At 46.0% G+C, this 23,109-nt stretch overlaps 1 protein-coding gene across 5 annotated transcripts in view; it reads right to left on the bottom strand.

Annotated features, from left to right (window-relative positions):
* RREB1 (ras responsive element binding protein 1) overlaps positions 1-16,597 on the bottom strand; it is a 125,018-nt gene extending 108,421 nt beyond the window's left edge. For 3 of the 5 annotated variants that reach the window (XM_050306462.1, XM_050306488.1, XM_050306497.1), the window contains exons 1-2: positions 16,561-16,597; positions 16,267-16,466 (exon numbers count right to left, since the gene is read on the bottom strand). In XM_050306462.1, the coding sequence (XP_050162419.1) occupies positions 16,267-16,306 (40 nt within the window). In that variant the 5' untranslated portion in view covers positions 16,307-16,466; positions 16,561-16,597. Of the gene's footprint in view, positions 1-15,494; positions 15,745-16,266; positions 16,467-16,560 lie in introns of those variants that run through there. The other 2 variants (XM_050306470.1, XM_050306480.1) reach the window with 2 other exon arrangements.
* Between the last annotated feature and the right edge of the window lie 6,512 nt (positions 16,598-23,109).

Here is a 23,109-nt window from a genome sequence, read left to right as displayed (position 1 = left end):
AAGTCCACCAACATGGACCAATCCTACAGGTGGACAAGTGGGTTGGCAGACTACAGGAAAAAAAAAAAAAAAAAGGAAATATAATAGAGTTACATCAATAAACATTTTAGTTCTGTGATCTCAAAACAATTCCTCTGATACCTGCTGAGACTAAACGGATGGATGAACCCCTAGTCATCATCCCAAATCAGCAGTCAAGCATTGGAAAGCAGGCAAACCTTATTGGGGGTGATATCACTTGGTTTGAGTGGATCCTAAAGAAATACCCCCAGAACCGGCAAGGACAAATGTCCCTTGTCTCTGGACAAGTTGCATTCTTCAAGGTTTAGATACACAAGGCATGCTTCAGGGTACCACCTGTAGGGAGGAAGCAGGGGAGGGACTGAGGGGGAGGGGAAAGGGCATATTAAGTGGAGGGATACAGGGACATTACTCTTAGAAACCAGCAGTGCATTTGGGAAGGAAAGCAGCAAGCAAAGCACCATGTAAACAAGCAGTTCTCAAGCCATCAGGATAGAAGTAACTGAGACAGACCTGCGAACAACCTCACCATGCAGCACCTTCTGACTGCAACTTGTCAACATTGAGAAAGTTTCCCAAAAAAGCTGATAGGAGAATCATAGCATCACCTGGAAATCTTTAAGCCTGTCCAAGTATATGTCTTACAGCAATAAATATGCAGGCAAATAAAGTATTTCTGGCATATGCCTGTGATAGATGTTAAGAAAGCAAACCAAACCTTTAACAAGTGTTGGTGAACAACATAATTAAAAGTATGGAACAACTGCATAATAATGGATAGTCAGATCAGGACTCCAGCCTGGGAGGAAAGCCACAGAGGTGATACAGCAGAGGGCCACAATATCCTGAAAGGTGTGGAGAAGGCTGGTAGTGAATGAATACTTAATATTTCCCTTAATTTAAGTCCGAAATGGTATTAAGTGGAAGCATAAAATGGCAGGTTTAGAAAATCGAGTTTTCACCTCCTTTGCAATGGAACATATAGATACTCAGCAAAACTCAGCACCACGACACGCCAAGTGTCAGTACAGGTTTAAAAAGCCACTGGACAACCTCACAAAAAAAGGATTCTTGAACCTGAATACTGAAAACCCTTGGCTCAAGAGATTCCAGAAGCTGCCTTTTGCTGGTAGATTGTATCAGGAAAGCATCATTAATAGGTGCCCTCTTGTCATACTCTGTTTCGATAAATCCACATCGATCAGCGTCTTGGGCTTGGATGGGCTTTTAGTCTGACTTGGTACTAGTCACAAGCAGGACTCCCTCTGGTTTTCAGTTCTGCAGGCAAAAAAATGCAGCATGACTTACTCCACAGAGTTTAGCACAGAACTAAAAAACCTTCCACCACAGGCATTTCTGTCAGCTTGAGGAGGCATCCTCCGCTCTGGACCCAAGTTTCACTGGACAAGCAGGTATCAGGAACTAGTCATTCCAGGGCAGGGCGGTCCTGAGGAAATGTCGCCAGAGCCACAGCTTCAACGTGATTCAGGTCAGGGTGATTTCAAAGGTTACTATACCAGGGCTGTCATCCCTGTCTGATGGCCAGTGGTTACCACACTTGCAGCAGAGACACGTCCAACTCCAGAGCTGCCCATAATTGAAGTTTTAACTAACACTCAATTCAATTTAAGCACAGCAAACTCTGAAGTGCGCCGCTTGGGAGGGAGGAGACACGTTCATGCTTCTGCCTTCTCTGCAACACCAACCAAGCCCATCACACAGGGTCAGAGCAGAGCAGCAGGATGAGAAACATCCAGAAAAAAAATTAAGTCTTTTCTGCATCAGACATTTGCCTGAAGCCCTCACCTAGCCAGCAAGTACAGGCACACTTACTTCCAGACCTTTGAGTAGGGATAGTGGTTAGAAGCTTGCCCATGGACCACCTCTAGCAGAAAAGCCCAGCACAGAGCCAGTCCTCTTGTGGTATTGCCACAGGCCATATTAACTTGTTGCCTTCAATATGCATCCAGCAGAGTTCAGGTCATGGATTTGTTGGAAGTTCATCACTTATTCAGGCTTTTGTGTGAGAGGTCAATGCTGTCAAACTGTCTGCTTTCACAAGCACAAAAGCTCATGTTAAAATGTAAATACTTACAGGTGTTCCACCAGGCACTCAAGATGAAAGTCAGAGCAAATATATTAGTCCTAGCCGTATTTTACAATGCTGGTAGTACTTGAATGTCATCTGTTTGTGAACCAAGCTTTTTACGTGGGTTCATCTACCTAGACGCGAAGCATGATCTAGTGGTGGAGACACAAGACTGGATTTAGAGCACTTGAGCTCTTTTTCTGCCTCTCCTACTGTCTCCTTCTGTGACCTTGGGTAAAGAAATTCTTCATGCCACTGTCCCAGTTGAAAAGAATGTGACCAGATGCTTACTCAGCCCCATATGAGGGCCGTGACCCTCTGTCATTTTTCCTAATTACTACAAGAATTCTGGAATGATATAGGAAATGTTAATCCAACTGGTAAAGTTAACCTGCTTTAACAAAAAGCATAAACCTTATAAAAGAGCACAACACCCTCCTTCCCGAATGCCTGTGTTACACTGCTTGTTTCTCAAGACGGAATCTCTGCAACTTATTATTACATCGCCCTTGATGGAGACAGCATTTTGCAAATTCAGCTTTGCAACAAGCCCGGGTAGGCTGGCTTACCCCTGTCGCCTAGATCTGCGTGCTGCCTACCACTCTGCAAGCAATTCGTGCACGACTTCTGTGTTGGGGTAACACCACAAGACTCGGAGCAGCACTGTGCTGGCACAGGCTTACTGGGAAAATCAACTCCCCAGCTGTGGGAAGAAGCAAAGCCAGCAGAGGCTGCAATCACCACGTCACCCTGGAATCCAGTTCCATGTCCAGTCCAACCTCGTTCTGTGATTGAGCTGCACAGTTCTGGAAAAGCTGGTATCCTCTTCCCTCAGCACTTCCAGCTACATGTCAAATTCTCTTGCGACTTTTGGAAACTGCTGTATTAGCTATTACACTGGAAGAAGCCATCTCAGGCTGGAAAGGAACTCACATTCATCCTGTATGGTACCTGCGACGGGTAATTTTGACCCCACATCATGGAGTCAGACAGAGAGCACCCCCTTAACCATGCAGAGACATTACCATCAGGGAACCTGGTTATCAACATACAAGAAAAGGCAGCATCGGCAAACCTCATGGCTAATGCCAAGTGCTGTCTCCCTGGAACAACCAAGGGGAGTGGAAGGAAGCTGTGAACAACTGTGTTCTTCTGATGTGCGTTCCCTTCCTCTGCTCAAGCACGCGCAGGAGGCCAGGCAAGCACACATGACATGCTCCCTGCAGGATGCCACATCCTGCTGTATTTCATACAGCATCCCAAGGCAAGCCAGTTACTCTTCAATCACGGTATGATGTTTGACAGTATGATCTGTCACAGTGTGACAGGTTCTCAGAGACAACATAGGGGAGAGCGAAGGGAACAGCACTGACAGATTTATCCAACAGTGCCAAACTGTTCCTAGCCACGTTTTTCTTAAAGGGAAAACCCCAAGCAAACAGACACACTGCAGACACAGACAAACTTTACAATGTGTATTCTCTCTGCTCTTTGCTTTCCATAACTTGTTTTACGAATTTCTCACAACTCTCACTCGTTCATTCAAAACCTTCCTACTCCTATAGAAAGCGGAGGTCTGTTTTGAAAGGGGGGGAAAAGATTCACAGAGATTGTTTTATGTACTGCTTAACCCCCTAAAGCTGCTCCTAGCCTTGCTCCCCCTCACCCCCCACACACAGTGCCGTGTTTTAAGGAGCGCTGGTTATGCTGACATCAGTGAGGCTCCGGGGGCCATCTAGGCAGCTGTTCCTGCTCCTGTGTGTGGCCACGAGCCAAGTCGCTCTGCCTTTTTGGTGATGTTCCCTCCTGCCGGCTACCCCCACTCCCGCCCACACGTCTGCAGGGTGGGGCGAGGTGGCCACTGGCAGCCTCTCCAAAGAAACCTAAGTGGGGAAAAAAAAAAGGCAGCTTTCATTTCCAGCCTCTGGTCAGAAATGCCCAGCAATTTTTGACAGCATACTGTGGATTGAAGGAACTGCAGCTTTTCTTCCCGGAAAGCCAAAGCACAAGTTGCCCTTAGGACTTTGTCACCTAGAGGAGAAAAACATGTGCTCTGCCCTTCCTCTCCCCCACGTGCAGAGACAGGCCGCCAGCACCAGAGACCACTCTGCACAGCTGTTCCCCTGTTTTAAAGCAGACCCATCCACGGAGGCAGCTGTTCTCCAGCCAAACGATGATAGCAGAGCAGCAGAAAGCACATCCCGATCAACCCAAGTGCACAAGACGGGTGCAAGACATCTTCCAGGCACAGGAGGGGGGTCACTGCAGCACTTCTTCTTCCCTCTACTGCTCCCCACAAGGGCAAGAAACAGTGGGAGGGCAGGTGAGGTGTGCCAGGGCACCTTTCGGCCCAGCAAGTCCCACGAGGGCAGGTTTTAGGCAGCTGCCTATCCGCAGCCGGTAATCCCAGCGGCAGGGTGCGTCCCCGAGCTGAGCCGCAGCCAGATCCGGGGAGTGAGAAGGTGACAGCCAAGCCAACTTCACATACACCCTTGGAGCCTGCAGCTCAGACCCCATGTCAAGATTAGGAAAGTATGCGCACACAGAGAGCACATGAGCTGCTGGAGTACTTTGATTTAACTCTTGCACACACCGTGTGTTGAAGAAGTTTGGCTTCATGGCCACGTTTCTTGCTGGCTTTCTTCAAAGCCAACTCTCCTCAGGCCGCAAAACCTGTGACACTTCCTTGGGCTGAGCAATGCCTCCTCACGCAGGTCAGGAACTCCAGTCAATGGAATGAACTTGGAGCTGTGGCTCACATGGGTTAAAGATTCTGGTTTGAGTCAGGAATACTTTTCCTGAAAGTAAAATGCAGGCCCCAGTCCTGAAACACTTCCCCTAACTTTGCCCATGCCAGCATTTTGACTTAAATGGAACAACCTTCTTAAGTAGAATTATATCTGTGTTTAAAGTGTCTGCAGGATCGGAGCTTGGCTTGATCTAGACTTGCCACCGACACACACACTCACTCACACACACACACACACACACACACACTAGCAAATTTGGAAAATACCTCGAGAGTTATCAGGATAAACTGCATTAAGACAAAAAAGAGAAGGATAAAGATCATACCCCCCACCATAGCATATTTAAAATTTACATCAGTGTATGCTGGAGAATGATTCACCAGGGCAGAAGAAATAGGGATGCCTGAAGGCTATGGCTGGAGGTACAAGAAAGATCCCTAATACTCAGTTTATCTGGGTAAAGTAGAGTCTCAAAACCAAGCAGGTCTGTACACTATCAGCATCAGAAATACTGATAATTCTAAGAGTCATGCTTTTAGTTTCCTCTTCTAAGAAATAAGAATTTAAGTAAAGCAATGTTTGCAATCCTAAACTGCAAAGAAACCCCCCTTCAGCCAAGAAACAAACTCAATTCCTTCCTTCTCTGTAATGAGCACAAAAGCAGCAGATAGAAACACGAGTTTCCCTGGAACAAACCAGTCAGATTCATTCAAATCTTCCTGAAGCACAACAGGGCAGAACCCATTCCTGTTCCCAGAGCTTATTACAGTAACATGACTAAACATGCTCAGCACTCCAATGTGATAGGATGCATCCATTTGCTGATGCCAGAGGAAGATGCGTGTCTCTTCTACATGGCACCGCTCTCACAGGCTGCTTTTCAAAAGATGTTTTGAAAAGCGACCTGCTGCGTACATTCTTAACAAGTCATAGTATCACTGGCTGTACAAGTGTTTGACCTCTACTTGCTATGCACTGGAGACAAAAATCTGACATCAGCTTATTCCAACCTTAGTAACACCAAACTTGCTTCTACAAAGCTGGCAGACTACCACGACACACCGACGAACTCCCAGATGGACCCCTGGAGTGCTGAAAATGCAACTAGTTTAGTACTCGAGCCCATGTGTTTTAAATTTGAGTTGGTTTAATCCAAGTGAGTAACCTGATTAAAGTGGGAGTCTTCTCTGGAGGTCTAATTTCTAGATGTTTCCATTACTCCATATGCTTTCATGCTATATAAACATAACAAATGATATGTCCATCACCTTTAGGATGATTTAAGAATTTCAGTTTAAAACTACAACACAGGTCATTCAAGGCAACAGAATTAGATTACTCTGTTAATGGTAAGAGCCAGCAACTATGCTTCATTTCAGTCTTGGGAAGGTGATATATTGAGGGGATAACATCTTTCTATTGTCAGTTTCTTTTTCTAATCTCTTAATTTCAAAACCTTGACATTTGCAACTTTTACATACAGACTTAAAGCAAAATGGAGAGAGGACATGATCTGACTATGATGGTTTAAAACATGTATTAATCCTGGAGCTTATTTGCCTCTAAACCAAATAACCAGACACAGACCCCTGAATAAGTGTATATACTTCCACCTATACTACCTAGAAAAGAAATAAATAATCTCTTCCTCATGTGCAAAACAGGCATTTATGAGAGCTGCCCAAATGCTACCTTGCAACCAAAGCTGTCTGTTTATAAGGAGACACCTCAGCAGCAGCAGTGCAGGTTCCCAGCATGCCTTTACCTTGGTATCTGGAAAGGCTCCACTATGGGGTAAGAAGATAGTTATAATTAAACATTTATACTGAGGCAGTGCCGAGCAGGTCGGTTCCACAGTGTGTTAGGTGGCTTTTCAAAACTCGGTAATTGAATGCTGATCCCTGCCCTGAAGAGTTTACAGAGTAGGAAATCAAAGCATAACACTTGGCATCTGTATACCAGGAATTAAACAAAGACCACCACCAGTTCATTTCCTGGGTCTTTGGACTAGGCAGCTCATATAAACATCCATTAACCAGAAATAGTGGAAATTTTTAAATCGGCAGTCTGGACTTTCCTAATCCACATCTGTGCAGCTCTGTTTGAATTAGAAGCTGGGACAGTAACTACAGCATGCAATTTTCACATGCTGCTGGCATCCTCTTGTCCAGTGTAGATTATTTTGGGCCCAAATATTTTTTAGCAATCATTTTGAAAAGACAGCGAGCACACAAACGGAAACATTTACTGCAAGTCAGTCGACTCAGGCAGTGCAGCCACAAGAGAAGCTGCCAACACATGAGGTCGAAAGTCAGGCAACAGCAGATCCCTCTGTTCTGGATCTCTAGGATGATCCCAGGAAGGCATCAGTACATCTACAATGCAATACTAGCACACGTTGGCTATCAGGCAGACCACGACCATATGCAAGTCTGTGGCATTGCAAATCTACTAACCCACATCTTTTCCTATGGAGATTAGAAGTTACGCAACGGTGCAAATAAAAACTCTGGCCCCAAACACACAGGGGCCATCTCTGTCCCAGATCCATCCTCGGGGAGAATTCTCTGCATTCCCATTTTCCTGCAGGGAAGGACGGGCCTGGGAAGGGCAAGTCCTCCTCCCACTCACCAGAGTGAATACACTTGAGAAAGTTAAAGCACAGCCTCTAGGATTTAGAAGAGGGATGCAGCACTAGCCATGCTTTCAGTGATGCCCAAAATCTGGATGGAAGAGAATTTAAGCCAAAATAGAGGCTATTAAATCACAAATTCAGTTTGCTGTTTATCAAACAAGCACCGAAAACAGATTCACTGACTTTGTAACTACACCTGTAGGAATTTCAAACACAAAAAACCAGAAAAACACTATGACTGTTTCAGTTTTTCCAAGGTTTCCTGGCGTCTTTCATGCTATGAAGGCTCAAGAGCTTTCAGCTGCACATACGCTGCATAAAATCTTAGTTCAGTGAAGCCTGAAAGAATTTTGCTGTTGATTCAAACGAAGCCACGTTTTCCACTTCTACATACTATTTACACATCTATTGATTTATTTAAAATGTAACAGCAATTGTAACGTGGCATAATCTGTGTTCAGCTGGGTCCACTTAATTGTTCTGTGAACACCTTAACTTTCATTTGTTGGCTTTTGAGCATGTAAAATGAGTAACCTCGCCATTTATTTCTAACTTTTTTCTTTCCTGAGGGAAAAGGGAACCATGGAAAATCCTCAGTCACTAGATTTAAAGAGCTTACAAGTTCCAAAAGCTTTGCAAGTAGAGATTGGGAACTGCTTGAAACTGCAGTTACAGAGGCTGCGGAGTTTACAGAATCCACCAGTTCCTTCCAGCAGAGTTTATAATCTTTATGGCTTCCTCCCAAGGTAACTGGCATCCACTCTGAGGTACAGATCATTTCACTCACCCCTAGAAATTCACCCTCTGCTTAGGTCGAACATCGTAGCCACTTCACGTTCAGCAAAAAGACATTTTGCAAAAAGGAGGAACAAAGACAGAGATGGAGAGTATTTCTCCCATAAAGCGTAGGTATCACTGATACAAAAATAAATTCTCTACTTTTTGAAGAAAAACAGTTTCCAACAATAAAGGAAGTTTACAACAGAGAAACAGGGGCACTGTGGTACAGCTCTCTTTACCCTTTTGCAGCATGGACAGTCAGGCTCCTGACAGTTCAAAGACTGACAGGAGACCTTACCAAGCAGAAAGGCCACCTATCTGCAGTACAGGCTGGGAAGTCGCTCCAAGACTTGTTCCAGAACCTGCCAAGGACCACCATCTTGAACCTTACTTGGAGATATAGTAAGATGTACTTAGCAACACCTAGCTGGGCCATCTGATAAAGAGGAAAAACAAATGATGCCTTCAGTGGTTAGGAAAACAGACCAAAAGAAACATATTCTCCAAATCAACTAAATACAAGACATAAATTGCATTTCTGCAGAGAAGCATTTGCCATTGCACTAATAGTACTTCCCCTGGAAAATACAGTCAAACCTCACAAATGGAAGCGCTTAGTAACCCAGCTACAGCTCTTCTATGTCTGGCTTCTATGGCACATGCTTCCCCTTCCTGAATCGTCAGTGTCTACTTAAAAACCAACCCTCCTCCTGCAGCCCTCCTTCCTTCCATCCAAAAGCATAAGGATGTATACACAGCTAAATATGTGAGTTGTGTTGCAGGTTACCCAGCTGAAGACCAATTCAGGATTACTTAATGTATTTGGGGAGAAGGAGGGGACAAAACAGGCAAGCACATGCACAAGGCATCACAGACACCTTGTGTGTCTCCTCAATACACCAGCAAGTGCATCAGTATCAGAAAAAAAAAATGCACACAAGAATGACGAACATCACACAGATACTCATGACCTGGCTGCTTCTCGTTCTCAAAACACGAAGAGCACTGAGACGTGATGAACTTAATTTAATGAAGAAAATACATTTTGTGTAACAAAAAGAGGAACTTAAACCAGGCTCTTTCCCCCACCCAAACCTGTGAGTGGTCCAAACTGAAAGTGATGTTGCTCCCTAAAGGAAATACAAGGAAGTACTGCAACTTATTGGTGCAAACTCCAAAGCAGTTCTCCCTTGTCCAGGACCTAATGTTACCAGTGCGAAGGTGTTCAGCCTGAACACAGTAATGGAATTTATTGCTGTGATGCAAGCGCTCTGAGCAAAGCACTCCCAGGTACCGATACACCTGAACACTGACATCACCTGCTGCATGAAACAGGACTAACAAGGGCTAGAGTTAAAGTCAGCTAATCACACATGATAAAAGCAAAGGCCACCTACACTTCAATGTGAACATTTTGCTCCTCTCGTCCTCAGGGAGGAAGCACATACCTAAACTAACTAAAAAAAGGTTTGTCAAGGCTGATCATCCTCCATGTTCAAAGGACAGATGATGCAAGCCCCCATTCCTGAAACATCTACATTTGTGGTGTTTCAAGAGAGCACATGCTAACACCTGTTAAAATATCTACTAGGAGCTGGCAAGTGGAGAAGTCTTATATTTATGAGAGGCTGACAATTCCACTATTAATCACAAAACACCTTTCTCCTTTAGAACCAAATTAACAAGTCACTCAGGCACATCAGCATATAAAATGCCCACGATGCCTGATACACTTTTTACCCAGAGTAACTTAAAAGTCTAAATGCCACTTTTCAAAGCTGACAGAAATTACACTGGTAATTCACTTGGCCATTGTGTGCAAGCACCATTCCCACACTTTTTGACAGCTCCACACAAATAACATCCCTCAAGTAAATGGATCTTACAAAGAAATTTCAGACAGCAGGACACGGGGATGTCTTCTTCAAAAGGAAAAGGATCTCTCAAAATACTGAGATTATAGAAGTAAATAATTAAATAATATTAAACACAAAACATTTTTGCTCAGTAAGGTTAGGTGCAGGAAAACGTATTTAAAAGTTGCATTCCACAAGCTTCTATGGGAAGATCTGCAAAGGAGACAGGGGAGGCCATCAAGGCCTAAAAGGTCTCCCTCTCTAATGGTCCTTGGAATACCTATTTTAGCTCAGAAGCCTAAGAACGCCCTGGGGGATTTTGACAGCTTTTCTTTTCCCTTGCTGTAGCACCTCTGTGGATGGCTGGGACTCTGCAGATGAATCCTGTTGTTGAAACAGCTGCCTCTCTCTACATCTTTAAAGAGGTATTCAGATTCTCTTAGCCTTCCTTAGTTGAATCACTCTGAATAAACAGTCACCACCCATCAACTACCTATTTTGGTAAGGCACCTATTCAAAGGCAACCACCTTTATTGATTGCTAGGCTGGCCAACCTGAAAGCTAAAATGTCCTTATTAAAAAAAAAAAAAAAAAAAAAAAGCAGGATACACCTGAAGGCCTGTGTTGTTTCTAAAGGAAGCACAGGTCCAGGCGTTGCTCAGTGACATCAGGACAATTCCTCTCTGACTGCAGGAGGCTGCTCTAACAGGTTTCATACCAGCACAGCCACGAGCTAAGTATCCCACTGACTCTTCTCCCTTTTGTCCAGGCCCTTTTCCTTGTTCTGTCCCTTTTCCACCACAACAGGAACAAGCCACCCAACAGGAGTCCAGAGCATATGCCCCAGCTGGCAATTATTTCTACTTTCAACATTTCATAATAAAGCATTAGCACAAGCTCTAAATAAGTTTTGTCACCCTGCTCAGAGTAAAATGCTGAAGCAAGGGGGGTAAGATGCTGCTGTCTCAGAAGCTTGCACTCAGAATTCTAAGTCACTGGCCTTCAAATGTTGCTATTCAAAACAGAGCAGTAGGGTGAGGTAGAGGGAACACCTTCAGGTGGGAAAAACATCGTGACTGGCAGACATCAAAGATAAGCCATCATCAGATTTCTTGCACCAAAGAAGAACAAAGAGCCAATGCTCCTGAAATTCCTGTTCAGAAGTACCCCAGAACAGAGCCAGCACTTCCCACCTCGGCCAACCTCACCTATGTTCATTTGTAATCAAATGCTGATAGCCAAACTTGGCCTGGCAAAGCTCTGCAGGTTTCAAGCCTGTCCTGGCTCAGCACAAATAGCTAACTTTTCAGTGTATCACCACACAGTGGCATTTCCAAAGATACCCAAGACCTGCCTTTGAAATCACTGCCCATAAAGATACTTCTAAATGTGCAGGTGGGGGGGAAGCCACAGTTCCCATAGATGCTGATTCATGTAGGATATTTAAAACAACAGCCAACCAAACAAAATAAAACAACCCACAGAGAGACAGGATTCCTCATATGCCTCCCCAATGAAAATCTGATTTAACTGCCAAACAACAGTTAGACAAGCCCAATCTCCCACCCCAAAGCAAGAAACGAGCTGTTGCATCGTCTCAGAATACAATTCCTTCTCACCCTCAAAGTTTACATCTGCTCCTTAAAACACTTTCCAGCAAAGCTGCAGGGTACCTGAGCACTCCATCCACGATAAAGCTGTACTCAAAAGAACACGAAGCAGTTCCTGGCCCCTTTCCAAGCTATAGAATACTCTTGACAAGGTGTATTTTAAAGCTGTAATCCTATGACTGACCATCTTGCTTGAATTCAGAAAAGAGTTAAAATAAAGAGACAGAGAGCAACAGGCATTCTCATTACCTTCAGGAGAACGAAATGCAGCACTACCATCCTCCTCTACAATTACCTCCCAAGCAAGAAGCTACCACATCAACACGGCAGCCGTTGCAAACTGGTCTAGTAACACGGTCCAATAATACACTCATTTCAAAACAACCTTTATTGTGCTGAAAGAAGAAGACATGATTTCACATGTTTTAAAGAGTGTACACCTAAAACACAGATTTCCAAACTTAGGCATCATTCATCAAAAAGTTAAAAGGGGCTTTTTCCACACATGCATAGATTTCAGACTAACAGGATTTACTTGTTTTCTGTCTGTTCCTGGGGAACCTGTGCAGTTTTTTTCCCAAGACTGTCCCTACAGGCTGCTATCCAACATACATCAGATGCTCTCGGAGGAACAGATAACCCTGGAAGGACATTTGCAAAGGGCACAAATCAAGTAAAATTTAGGCATACTGGGGGAGGGTGGAATTACTCCTGTATGTTGATAACCTGAACACTTGACAGAGTCCCCTGGAAAGCTTTATTCATGCATCTAAGTATTTTTTTTACGTCCTACTAGCAGAACATGTATTTTAAGTCAATAAAAAAAATAATTGCAACGTAAAAAGTGAATCCCTTTCAAAAACACTCAGGTTAATTTTAGCATCCTTCTGTTTAGCTGCTTAGCAACACTTATCCTATGACCTTCTAAGCACCACCTACTTTTAAAAGGGATAACGAATATAACCAAAGGGATTTATCTATATGTTTTTAATCTATACAATGTTAAGTGCATCAACAGTTTTTATTTAAATGAGAAATCCAACTGAGAGTGATTCAAACTGTTTCTTCTCAAGAGTAAAGTTTCACAAACTGAAGTCAAGCTACTGTTATGATTGTAGTGTGACTTCAGCGCATGCAAAATGATAAAATCCTTAAAGAGTGAGGAAAGCACTACAGAAGTCAATGTTTCTATGCCTTGGGAAACACTGCACTTGTCTTTGGTACCAGAGGAGATTACAGATATTACTAATGGATAACAAAGAGATTAAGTTTTCCCAGTTTTGAAACTTCCAGGTATCTCCTCAGCCTCAGAATCAAAAAGAAAAGCCATTTGTCCAGAGGGTCACTGAGTATTGTGAAGAGTTAGGAATGGACACACAAAACTTGAGTGAGCTGGGTCAGAATAAGATACTTCATTACACTGAAAACTGCAACTAAAGCTTCAAACAGGTCCAGGTGAAAAAACAAACAAACAAAACCCCCAGAAAAACAGTTTGCAAACTCCTAGCTAGACTCTGTCTTAATACCACACCAAATACATATTTATATATTTAGAATCACTAGTTATCAAAATAAATGTGTAAAAGTGGCTACATAGTCACTTCTGATGGGCAAACAACAGTTTGACTAGAAGCTGTCTGTGAAATGAGAGCAGAATAAAAGTTTACTCAACTGTACTTTAAGGATGGTGTTTTCCCAACTACATGATACGAATTCAGTACCAAATACGGATGCCAGGAGGAGGAAGGTGAGGGAGCAAAGAGGCCACACTCGGTCGAGAACAGCTGCCCCGCAGCAAGAGAAGCTGGATGTGTCCCTGCCGGCAGGTGAGGGAGAGCCCTGGTACTCTGATTGATTGGATGATGGATTCATGCTGTTTCTGGGTTTCTAACAAACAAAAGGGCCTATTCTTTCCTGGATGTACCCAACTCCCGTTAAGGCTAATCGGCATTATGCAGGCACACCAAGAAAAGACTATGTACCCTTAAGTCTTCAAAGAGAAAATTAAAACCTAAAACAAATATGGCTGGCCTGACCCTGAGTCACTGCATCCCTTTCACGCACGCTGACCCTGTGGAAAACAGGAACTGCGGTAACAAAACTCGGTGCTTGTGTCAAAACGACAGACCTCAACGAAAAAACTTCGGCCATCATAACAGCTGTCTACTGTGCACTGTAGGGGTAGAAACACGGCATTATTTAGCAACTGCTCCTGTTGTTAATAGGCAAGTTTTTTTTCCAAGGCACGGGGCTGGATCTTGAAACGGTAAGAAACATCAACTGCATTTGCTCTGTCTCCTAGACCACCGACCCCAAATCACACTGAACTAGAAGTTTACTTTCTCAAATACGTAAATACACTTGATCTTATCTCCAAGAGAAGACAGGAGAAAGAATGAGTCGGGATTAGAACTGGATGGCTGGTGTCCCCCCCCAACACTAACATCAAACCCCGTCTCCCCCCGAGAAATCAGTTCAGTGGCTCCCGGGCAGGATGCTGGCTCCTGGGCAGGCAGGACCAGAGCATCAGCCGCGGGCCGGACACCCCGGCGTGGCCGTGGGAGGGCGGCGGGGCACGGAGGCGCCCGGGCCTCCGCGGGGTGCGCAGCCGAGCGGAGCGGGCCGGGCAGGGAAATGTGCTGAGCCAGGAGAAGCGCTCTCCTCCTCCTCCTGCGCAACCCCGCGAGGATGCCGAGCAGGCGAAGATATCGCAGCCGAGAGGTGAAACGGGGAAAATTATTTAGGGGAAAAAAAATTTTAAAAAAAGGAGAATAAAAAAAATTTTAAAAATCAAGCGTGCGTGCGGAGGGGAGGTGGGGGAGAAGTGCAGGGAGAAGAAGCCAGAGGAAACTTATCTGCGACATGACAAAGTTCAGTCCACCGCCCTCCCTCCTCTGCTGAAAAAAAAAGTTGCAGCATCTCGACTCGCCGCGCTCCCCCCCGGCCCGGCCCGGCCCGGCCCGGCCCGCGACCCCTGCGGCCCCTCACCCTCAGCGGATGGGGCGGGGGGGATGCCGAGCCCGTGTGTTACAAACTAGGCAGGAGGAGCTGCCTCGCATCCTCACCCCGCGGAGCCGCGGGGGGGGTGTCCCGGCCCGTAGCAACGGCGATGGGGAGGGAGCGCAGTCGCCCGAGAGACGGGTCTCGGCCGGCTCCCATCCACACCGGGCACCGTGGCGGGGGGGCGGCCGCCGCGCCGCCCCCAACTTTGTTTTCACCCCAAACACCGCCACTATGGGAGGAGGGGGTCAACACTGCCTCGCCGTCCGTCCCCCCACCCCCGCCAAGATGGGTGTGAGGGGGGGGCCGAGGGCCCGGACACCCCTTCTCAGCCTTGGATGCTGCCCGGCTCCTTCCTGTAGTGGTGACGCCGCCCAGGCGTCCCTGCCCGCCGATGGCCCCTACGCGCAGGGATGTGTTCCTGGCACTGCACAAAGGCAGCGGGACGGGGGGGGGGACACCCGCAGGGGGCAGCGCCCCCCACCCTACCGAGGCACGGCTCCCCCCCGCCCCCGCCGCGCAGGCCGGCAGGGGAAAGGACACGCACGTCCCTACCGGGACGGGGGGGGCAGGACGGGGGAGCGGGTGAAGAAAGTGGAGGAAAGGGGAAAAAAATAAAATAAAGTGAGGAAGAGGGGGAGAGAGGAGAGGGAAGGGGTACCAGGGTGCCGAGGAAGGACAGGCACAGGCCGTCCAGCCCCGCCGGGGGGGCGGAAAGTCAGCGGAGAGATGCGCAGCGCAAGCCGGCTCTACCTGCGAAGAAGGGGCGCCTTCATCCCAACTTCCCAGCTCCGGCGCGGCCCTCCCAGCCGGGAACAGCGGGTACGGGCCGCCACGGGACCCGCCGCCACCGCCGGCAGGAAAATAAGCCCGAAGGAAAAGTTAAAAGGCAATCTCGGGAGACGGGGGCGAGCCGGGCTAGAAGATGTTGCTTCCTCGCAGCCCCATCCAAATTGTGGCGGTGGCTGGTTAAAAATAAACTTTGCAGCAGGAGGGGGGGGATGATCTGGCCGGATTCCTGAGCTCAGACGGTTTAATATGGATGAGCATCAGGTCCTGAAGGCAAAACGCCGCGGCTGGTGCCGCTGGTTGGTAGAAAGTCTGCAACAGGGAAGGGGAAAAAAAAAAAAAAAAAAAAAACAGGAGCCGCGGAGGGAGGAGAGGAGAGGGAGGAGCGGGGGAAGGGAAGAGGGAGGCTGCACGAACTCATCATCATCTCCACCGCTGCCAGCCAAACTTTTTTCCTCCTCTTTTTTTTTTTTTTAAGGAAACTTTTCCCCCACTAACAAGCATTTCATTTTTAAAAATAAGTCGCACAACCAGCCGACACGCTGCAACGTCCTGACCCCCGCGCCTGCCCCCTCCCAGAAGTTTATTTTTCCTCCTTTTGCTTTCCCCCCCCCTTCACCTTAAGAAAAAGAAAAGAAGAGGGGGGGAAAAAAAAAATATAGATCCCTCCGGAGTTAAGGCACGCTCCTGCCCTTTGTGAGGGAGCGCGGCGGCCGGGCAGTCCCGCGGTACTTACGCCGGACTTTGCTGGGGCTGGGCTGCTTGCGCCGCGACATGCCGGGAGGATGGGCCGCCGGGGGGGCGCGGGGACGCGCCGGGGGGAGCGCGCACGGGAGGGAGCCGCAAACTTGTTCCGGAAAAAGGAATCAAAATGGCGTTTCTGTGGATGTGCAAAGTTCATCAACTCCGCGCTAACTTCCCGTCCTCCGCGCCTCCCTGGAGGGGAGAGATGGGCACGGTTAGGGACCCCGCCGCGCCGCGCTCCGCGGGCGCCCCCGCCCCCTGCCCGCCCCCGCGCTGCCCCGCGCACCCTGATAAGGAGACACATCACGTGTCGCTCCGGCTCCTCTCCCGGGGACGCGCTACCGAGGCAGCGGCAGCAGCCTGTTGCAAATAGCATCTCTAACTCGCCCTGGTCGCGGGGAGGGAGGGGCGCCTCCAAGGAGAGGAGTGAGCACAACTTTCCTCCCCCCAAGCTTCTTCCTCCCTCTCTCCCTCCCTCCCTCCTGCTCCAGGCAGCGCAGCAGCGGGATGCCCCGGGCAGGCGCGGGGGGAGCGGGGGGGGCGGCCAGGTGCCACGCGGCGCCCCGCGCCCTCCCGCTGCTCCGGCGGCCGCGCCCGCGGGGCTCTCCCAGCCGGGCCTGCCCTGCCTGGCCCGGCCCGGCCCGGCCCGGCCGGCGGCCACGCTCCGGGCACAGCGTGCGTGTCCCCCGCAGCCGGCGGCTCTCCCCGACTCGGGGCTGGAGCGCATCCGGAGCCGCCGGTGGCGGTGTCGCGCTGCCGGCTTTAAGGAATTCATCGGGGCTCTCCGCTGCCCGTGGAAATGTCTGTGCGTCCTCCTCTTCCCAGCCCGGTGCCTCACCAGGTACAACGTCCGCAGGCAGCAGCCCGCTGCTCCGCCGGCAGAAGTCGGCTTCTGGTTGTGTTTGTTTGTTTCCTCAGAAACTTTCGTCCTTGCGCGATTTGGGTCTCAGCTGGGGTCAGTCATCCATCCAGCTGACGAAACCTAAAGGACGTGAAATTTAAGAGGACCTTGAACATCAGCATAGGAACAGGAGGTCCAAATGCTGTTCCTAATCAAAGGCAAAGATGCGGCTGCTTGCAAGCACAGGTAGTTACACGCTGCACAGGCGCTGTGCACGGCACTGCATGCAGGATCCTTCCTCCACTTTCCCTGCAGTGGAAGTTCAAAGGTGTAGAAGACGACTCAACATAGTGATGGAGAGGCGTGTTCAGAGTCGTGGGGATTTCACTTTAAAGACAGTACCCATTTAAAGTTGTGTGACAGATAATAACAGTACATAAAAACAAAATATTTGTCAGCACTCCATCCTGAAAGCTCGATGGGGAAAAAAAAAAAAAAAAAAAACAACCCTGCTTCCGAGGAGTGTCCTAATGAGTATAGCAGGAACCAGTTACCAGTTTACACTTTACGGAAATGGTTATTTACACTATGTCTAAAGCTACTAAAGCTAGGCCTTTTAAAGCTGCTATTGGTGAGGTGGAACCTAAAGTCTCTGCCTGTTTTTTTTAAAAGAAATCAAGTCATGACCTCTGGGCAAAAGGCTTGTATCAGATTATATGGTATCCTATCTCCTCATTGAAAAGGGATTCACATGGAAAAGAAGGCTAAATTCCAGGTATGTGGCAGTAAGCCCTCAACCTACTCATTTCAGAAACAGTCTCTTGCCTGTAAAATGTCATGACGAACTTCGTTTGCAACATTCTTTTCAAGTACTGGATAAAGGCATACAAGTCAGGAATACACAGGTCCTGTCTCAAAGGCATGAGCTGTGCTTCTTGTCAGGAATAGCTCTCTTCCCTTCTGGACTCCCAAGTAAAACACCCGCAGGTGTGGTGAGCTGGAACTTGGAAAAGCCAAAACTGCAAAACTAAAAGGCGCACACGTGTGTGCATTCAGAACATGAAACTGCAGCTCTAACCTGCTTGTGTTTGTGGTGGTGGTTTCTGCAGGCTGAATTTTTGTCACCTGAGTTTTGCGCAGTGTTACACATGAGCTTTGTAGATAAATTTTAATATCATTAAGCTCTGTTAAAATGGAGTTGCTGACTGACAGAAGAGCAGTATCATACTTTACCCCACAATGTGAGCCACAAACATTAGAAGGCACATTCTTCGTTGTTCTGAGGTTCTTATTTTACCCAAAACAGTCAATGGAGCCATTAAAAAAAAATGATCACAAAGCATCTTTAACCTTTTCATCTCTATCCCCATTGTACCTGCCAACCTGCAGTGGCAGAATTGCTGGTAAATTCAACAGGTTTATAGCCAGCTTACATTTTTACTTCAGTATCTTTTGTGGTCAGGCATCTTATTAAACAAAAGCCTGAGCAGTTTGTCAGTCTCAGGCTCAGTCCTTAAAACATATTATTCCCATTGGAAAACTGCTGTGATTTAAGCCTGCATAGCACATGCATCTCATGGAGACTGGGCCTGGTTTGCACAGCCATTTACGTAAGTGGCTGCAATTGAAACTGGTGAAAATTCCTGTATGGGCAATCGTATTTGGAGGTTAGCAACGCATGTGTCGTTGACCTCTGGCTAATATCTCTAGTCTTGGAGGCATTTTGGACCACCTCTGCATGAAGATTCTCATCCACCCTTGATCTGTTTTCTAACTTCGAAGGTGCTGAAGAGCCTTCGATGTGGGAAGTTTAGCAAGCAGATAGGTGGAATAGAAGAACAAGTGTTTTTAAATTCAGCATCTGTGCTAGAAATGTGAAAATGTAAAGCTCACATTGGAAAAAAATTAGGATTTTAGTACATGGAGAAAATACGTAGATATTTTTTAATTGCATTTATGTTTTTAACATTCCTGTTCTTTAAGAAAGATGTAATGAAGGGTGAACCAGTACATACCATATTATATTAATGCTAGAAATTAAAAATAACCCACACAAAATCCCCCAACAATGCAAAAGGGTAATGTAATAACTAAAAAACCCCATTAACTACCAGGGTTTATGAAATAGTAAAAAATACTATGTCTCTTAATAGTTTAGGAATTAATTATAATTCTGGGCTATTGCAAGGCAAAAGAAATTAAAACAACTCAGTTTTCCAACTTTCTGTCATTTGAACTTTTATAATGCATCAGGGAAGTAAAAAAACCATTATGGTCTAATATGGTCTAATATTGAATGTGAAATTTGGGGGCAAATGGGGTTTTTTTATTGTTATTTATTAGAGTGAATGAGAAGGTAGAGATACTTTTTGTATAATAAAAGCCACTTTTATGAATAAAATTACTCTCCCAGAATGTTACTGCATGGCTTACATGATACAGCTATTCTCATCACTGCAGTTTCTGCCATCTGCATTACTGTGGTTTATCCCATCTCCTCTGACTACGCTGTGACAGTTTAAGTAATACGTCTTTTTTCTCCTAGGACTAGTCAGTTTCTATACAATATCCAGTTTCTGGATACTGTGATATCAGTACTTAATAGTGATGGTAAACACACTAAGACTTTCTCTAGCTTCTATACAACCCTTGCATAGCTCTCTCATCCTACACTGTGATGTTAAATAGGATGAGCGACAGTAGAAATAAAAACAATAGTTTTTTGAAGGTGTTTAGTGTGTTATCAAATTCATTAACACCACTGGGTGACACAGCCTTGTTGGTGACATAAAAGCCACCTGCTGTGGTCCCAAGAAAAGGACAATTCAGCCCCCACCCACAATTCAAATATCAGAGATGCTGATTAAAGGTATTCAAGGAGGGAAGAAAAACAGGATGTGTAGCTTATATGAAGGCCGCAATTTGAGGATGTCTTAAAGCATGGAGACTAAAGCTAACATCAGCATTAAAAGAGGAGTTAAAGGTTAGCTAGAAAATCTTTCCCCCTTCCCCCATCTTATTTGACATTATCAATGTTCTCTGCCTTAGATCATGGTATTTAGAAGTTACTTTAATTTCTTGTAAACTTACACATCCCTTTCAGCCAAAACAGTTCAGAGTGAGGCAGTTCTCTTGACTAACCAGGAGTATTTCATACGCTGTAAGAGGCAGGGCTGGACCCTGACTTTGTAACACCTCATGACTGCTGGGTGAGGGCAGCTGACAGGCCTCAGCTCCCTCGCCCTGCAGTGTGGCTGTCCAGCCACAGAGGAAGCCCCATGCCCTGCCTGAGCTTATGCCTGCCTGCACAGCATACGGAGTCCTCTCACTGCCATCCTTTTCCTGATGTCCTCACTCGTGTCAAGAGGCAGAACTCAGATGACATTCTAATGCAGGGCAAAGCCTGCTTGGAGGATCAGAGAATACAGCCCTGAGGGCTTTGAGAAATAAGTCTTTATAAAACCTAAGACCAAAAGAAATGCTTGAATTTCCTTTATGTTTCAACCAGTTATTTCTTTAAATGAACAAACATGCTACTGCTGAGTCTTCTCATGGGTTGGGGTTTTGCTTTGCTTTAGAGGGTTTTTTTCCTTCAACTGAGACACAGGTTTCTTGGATCAAAACCCCTTAAACACTAATGCAGAACTGACAAGTGTGACCACTGTAGAGGCAGGGTAATTAAATAGAATAAAAGGGGAAAAGTTCAACTAAATATATTTCCTATAAATTTCTTGGAAAATTAAACTTGGTGAATCTGTGCATGGGAAAACCACAGAGAAAAGCACATCACATAAGACCATCTGCAAACTCTCTCAGAGCATTTGTCTGATGACACAGCATCATACAGCATTCCCGTTTTCCCCATGTAGGGAAATGTGATGCACAATTGTGCTCAAGTACCTTGGCCTCTGGAAATGGGGCTGCTGGGGAGCGAGGGAGTGGTGGAACTTGCTCCTGCAGCAACCCCACCCACTATATCCAAGGGCAGCATTGGATGATCAGAAAGTCAAGGCCGAAGTTTCAGTCCAAATTTATCTTAACATTAGCCTTCACAGAGTGAAAGAAAAGCTGAGGTATCCCAGTGTGCTTAAGCAATTTCCTTCACATAACAGCCTGGTAGTGGCAAGGTTGGAATTAAAACCAATATTTCTCCCCAAATACCAGTGTAGTTCTTCAGGCACAAAGTCAGCCACTCCGCTGTGTGACACTTCTTAGTAGACATTTAGTGATAACAAACAGCAAAAATAAAAGATCGAGTATAAGTATTTGTTCCCTGTTTGCTCTGAGACATCTCAATAGTGGAAAACTGACCCTGACCTTGAGCTGACTCACCTAACCAGCCAAGACTACCTTTTGATTAAGGACTCATCTGGAAATACGGAGACAGTGTTTCTGAAACCCACACCACTTTTTCCTCCCCGCCCAGATCACAGTCTGTAGGGCATGTTGCAGAACTGCTTAAAGTCTCTGGCTGCACTAATTGCTGGTCCTATCTCTTTCTCTCCTTTCACTGTGGGAGTCTCCAGCCGATGGATGCAATGCAGAGCAGCCCTGCTGCTGGGACTGGACAAGCTTGATGAACTAGTCCCTTTCCCCAGCTCTGATTTTCAGGATGTGAAAAGTAGCATAAATTATTCCCCTGTACTATTGTAGCAATAACCAATGCTTCTAAATCCTTTTTGGGGAGGTTCACCAACCTAAACCTATTCTTTCAAGATATACAGTCATAACTGTAGAGAATGGATAAAGGGATAATCAACTGATAAACAGCTTTGTAACCAAAAGAAACACCAGAGGCACAAAAGTGTGTTATTACAGTTTTAGTAATGAAAATTCTTAAAAGAGGAGGATTTAAAAATAGTATGTTTTAAATGAATACAAGTAAGTAAGATTTCCCCCTGCAGATTTAATTACTTAGCAAATTTTGGAACAGCACAGCCTACTTATTCCTTAGAATGTTTAAAAACATAGCATGAAAAAACTAGCGGGCACATGTTTGGCATTTACATTCTCAAGCAGTTCTGTGATCACTAATGTGCACCTCAGAAACAGGTTGTATAACCCATGTGCAAGAGTGTCTGTGTAGAGACAGAGCAGGAAAAAGAACAATAGTTAGCAAAACCACCCACTGCAATACTTTCACTTGTTTTAAAACTCTGCATTGTTGCCCAGGTAATGCAAAAAACACAGGTGTGCAAAAAGAAGTTAGTTTTTGATGCCCAGCTTGTGATTTGGTACTGAACATGACATGTTTCATTCTTACTGACCACCCCAGCCTCTCACACCTAATTGATTGTTGGCTTAAATGTGATTATTTTCCCTCCTCAAGGCAAGTAGTAAGCCAGCTGTGTGCTTCCCCGTGTTCCATTTGCTAGGGAGAGTGGATTCTGAAATCTCTCACAAATAAATGCTCCTGTTAACAGCAGCTTCATCATGTTCAGTTGTTCAAAGGGCTGCAGTAGCACCAGCGCAAACATCAAGCTAAAGGAAGGCAGCAATATCCAGCTGAAGCATCACCTACTATTTTTTGGTGTTATAGGCTAGAAATGGAAGATGCCTGCTGTTCATTCCCTGAGGCTGCCACAGTATTTTTCTATGCAGTTTACTGTTCTCTACTGTCTTGGTTCAGTTTTAAGTATCCTCAGTTATGGAGGATTTGACAGTTACTGTTGAGAGCTTGGTCCATACTCTTGCAGATTTTGCTACTGGGATGATTTTTTCCAGCCTGCATGTTTGTTTTTTTCTTAACTTCATGCCACAGCTGATTTCAGCTTAAAGAGGGCAAGAAAAGGGGGTGGGAAGAAGGAAACCCCAGCCAGCCCAGGAAAATATGGTAGACAGTGCTTTGAGATGCACCCACAAAGCAGCAGAAAATAGGCAGAGAGGGCCAGCAAGCAGCAGAGAAGTGAAGAAATAGGAAGTGAGGCAGCAGTCATAAAGAAAGTATGCAAGGAAGCAGTTACCCTGCAGGGAAGGAAAAAGCAGGAAAATTTT

The sequence above is a fragment of the Myiozetetes cayanensis genome, unplaced genomic scaffold, assembly GCF_022539395.1.
Source record: "Myiozetetes cayanensis isolate MyiCay16 unplaced genomic scaffold, myiCay2020 scf1, whole genome shotgun sequence".
Lineage (NCBI taxonomy): Eukaryota > Metazoa > Chordata > Aves > Passeriformes > Tyrannidae > Myiozetetes > Myiozetetes cayanensis.
This window is presented reverse-complemented; position numbering and strand designations above follow the sequence as displayed.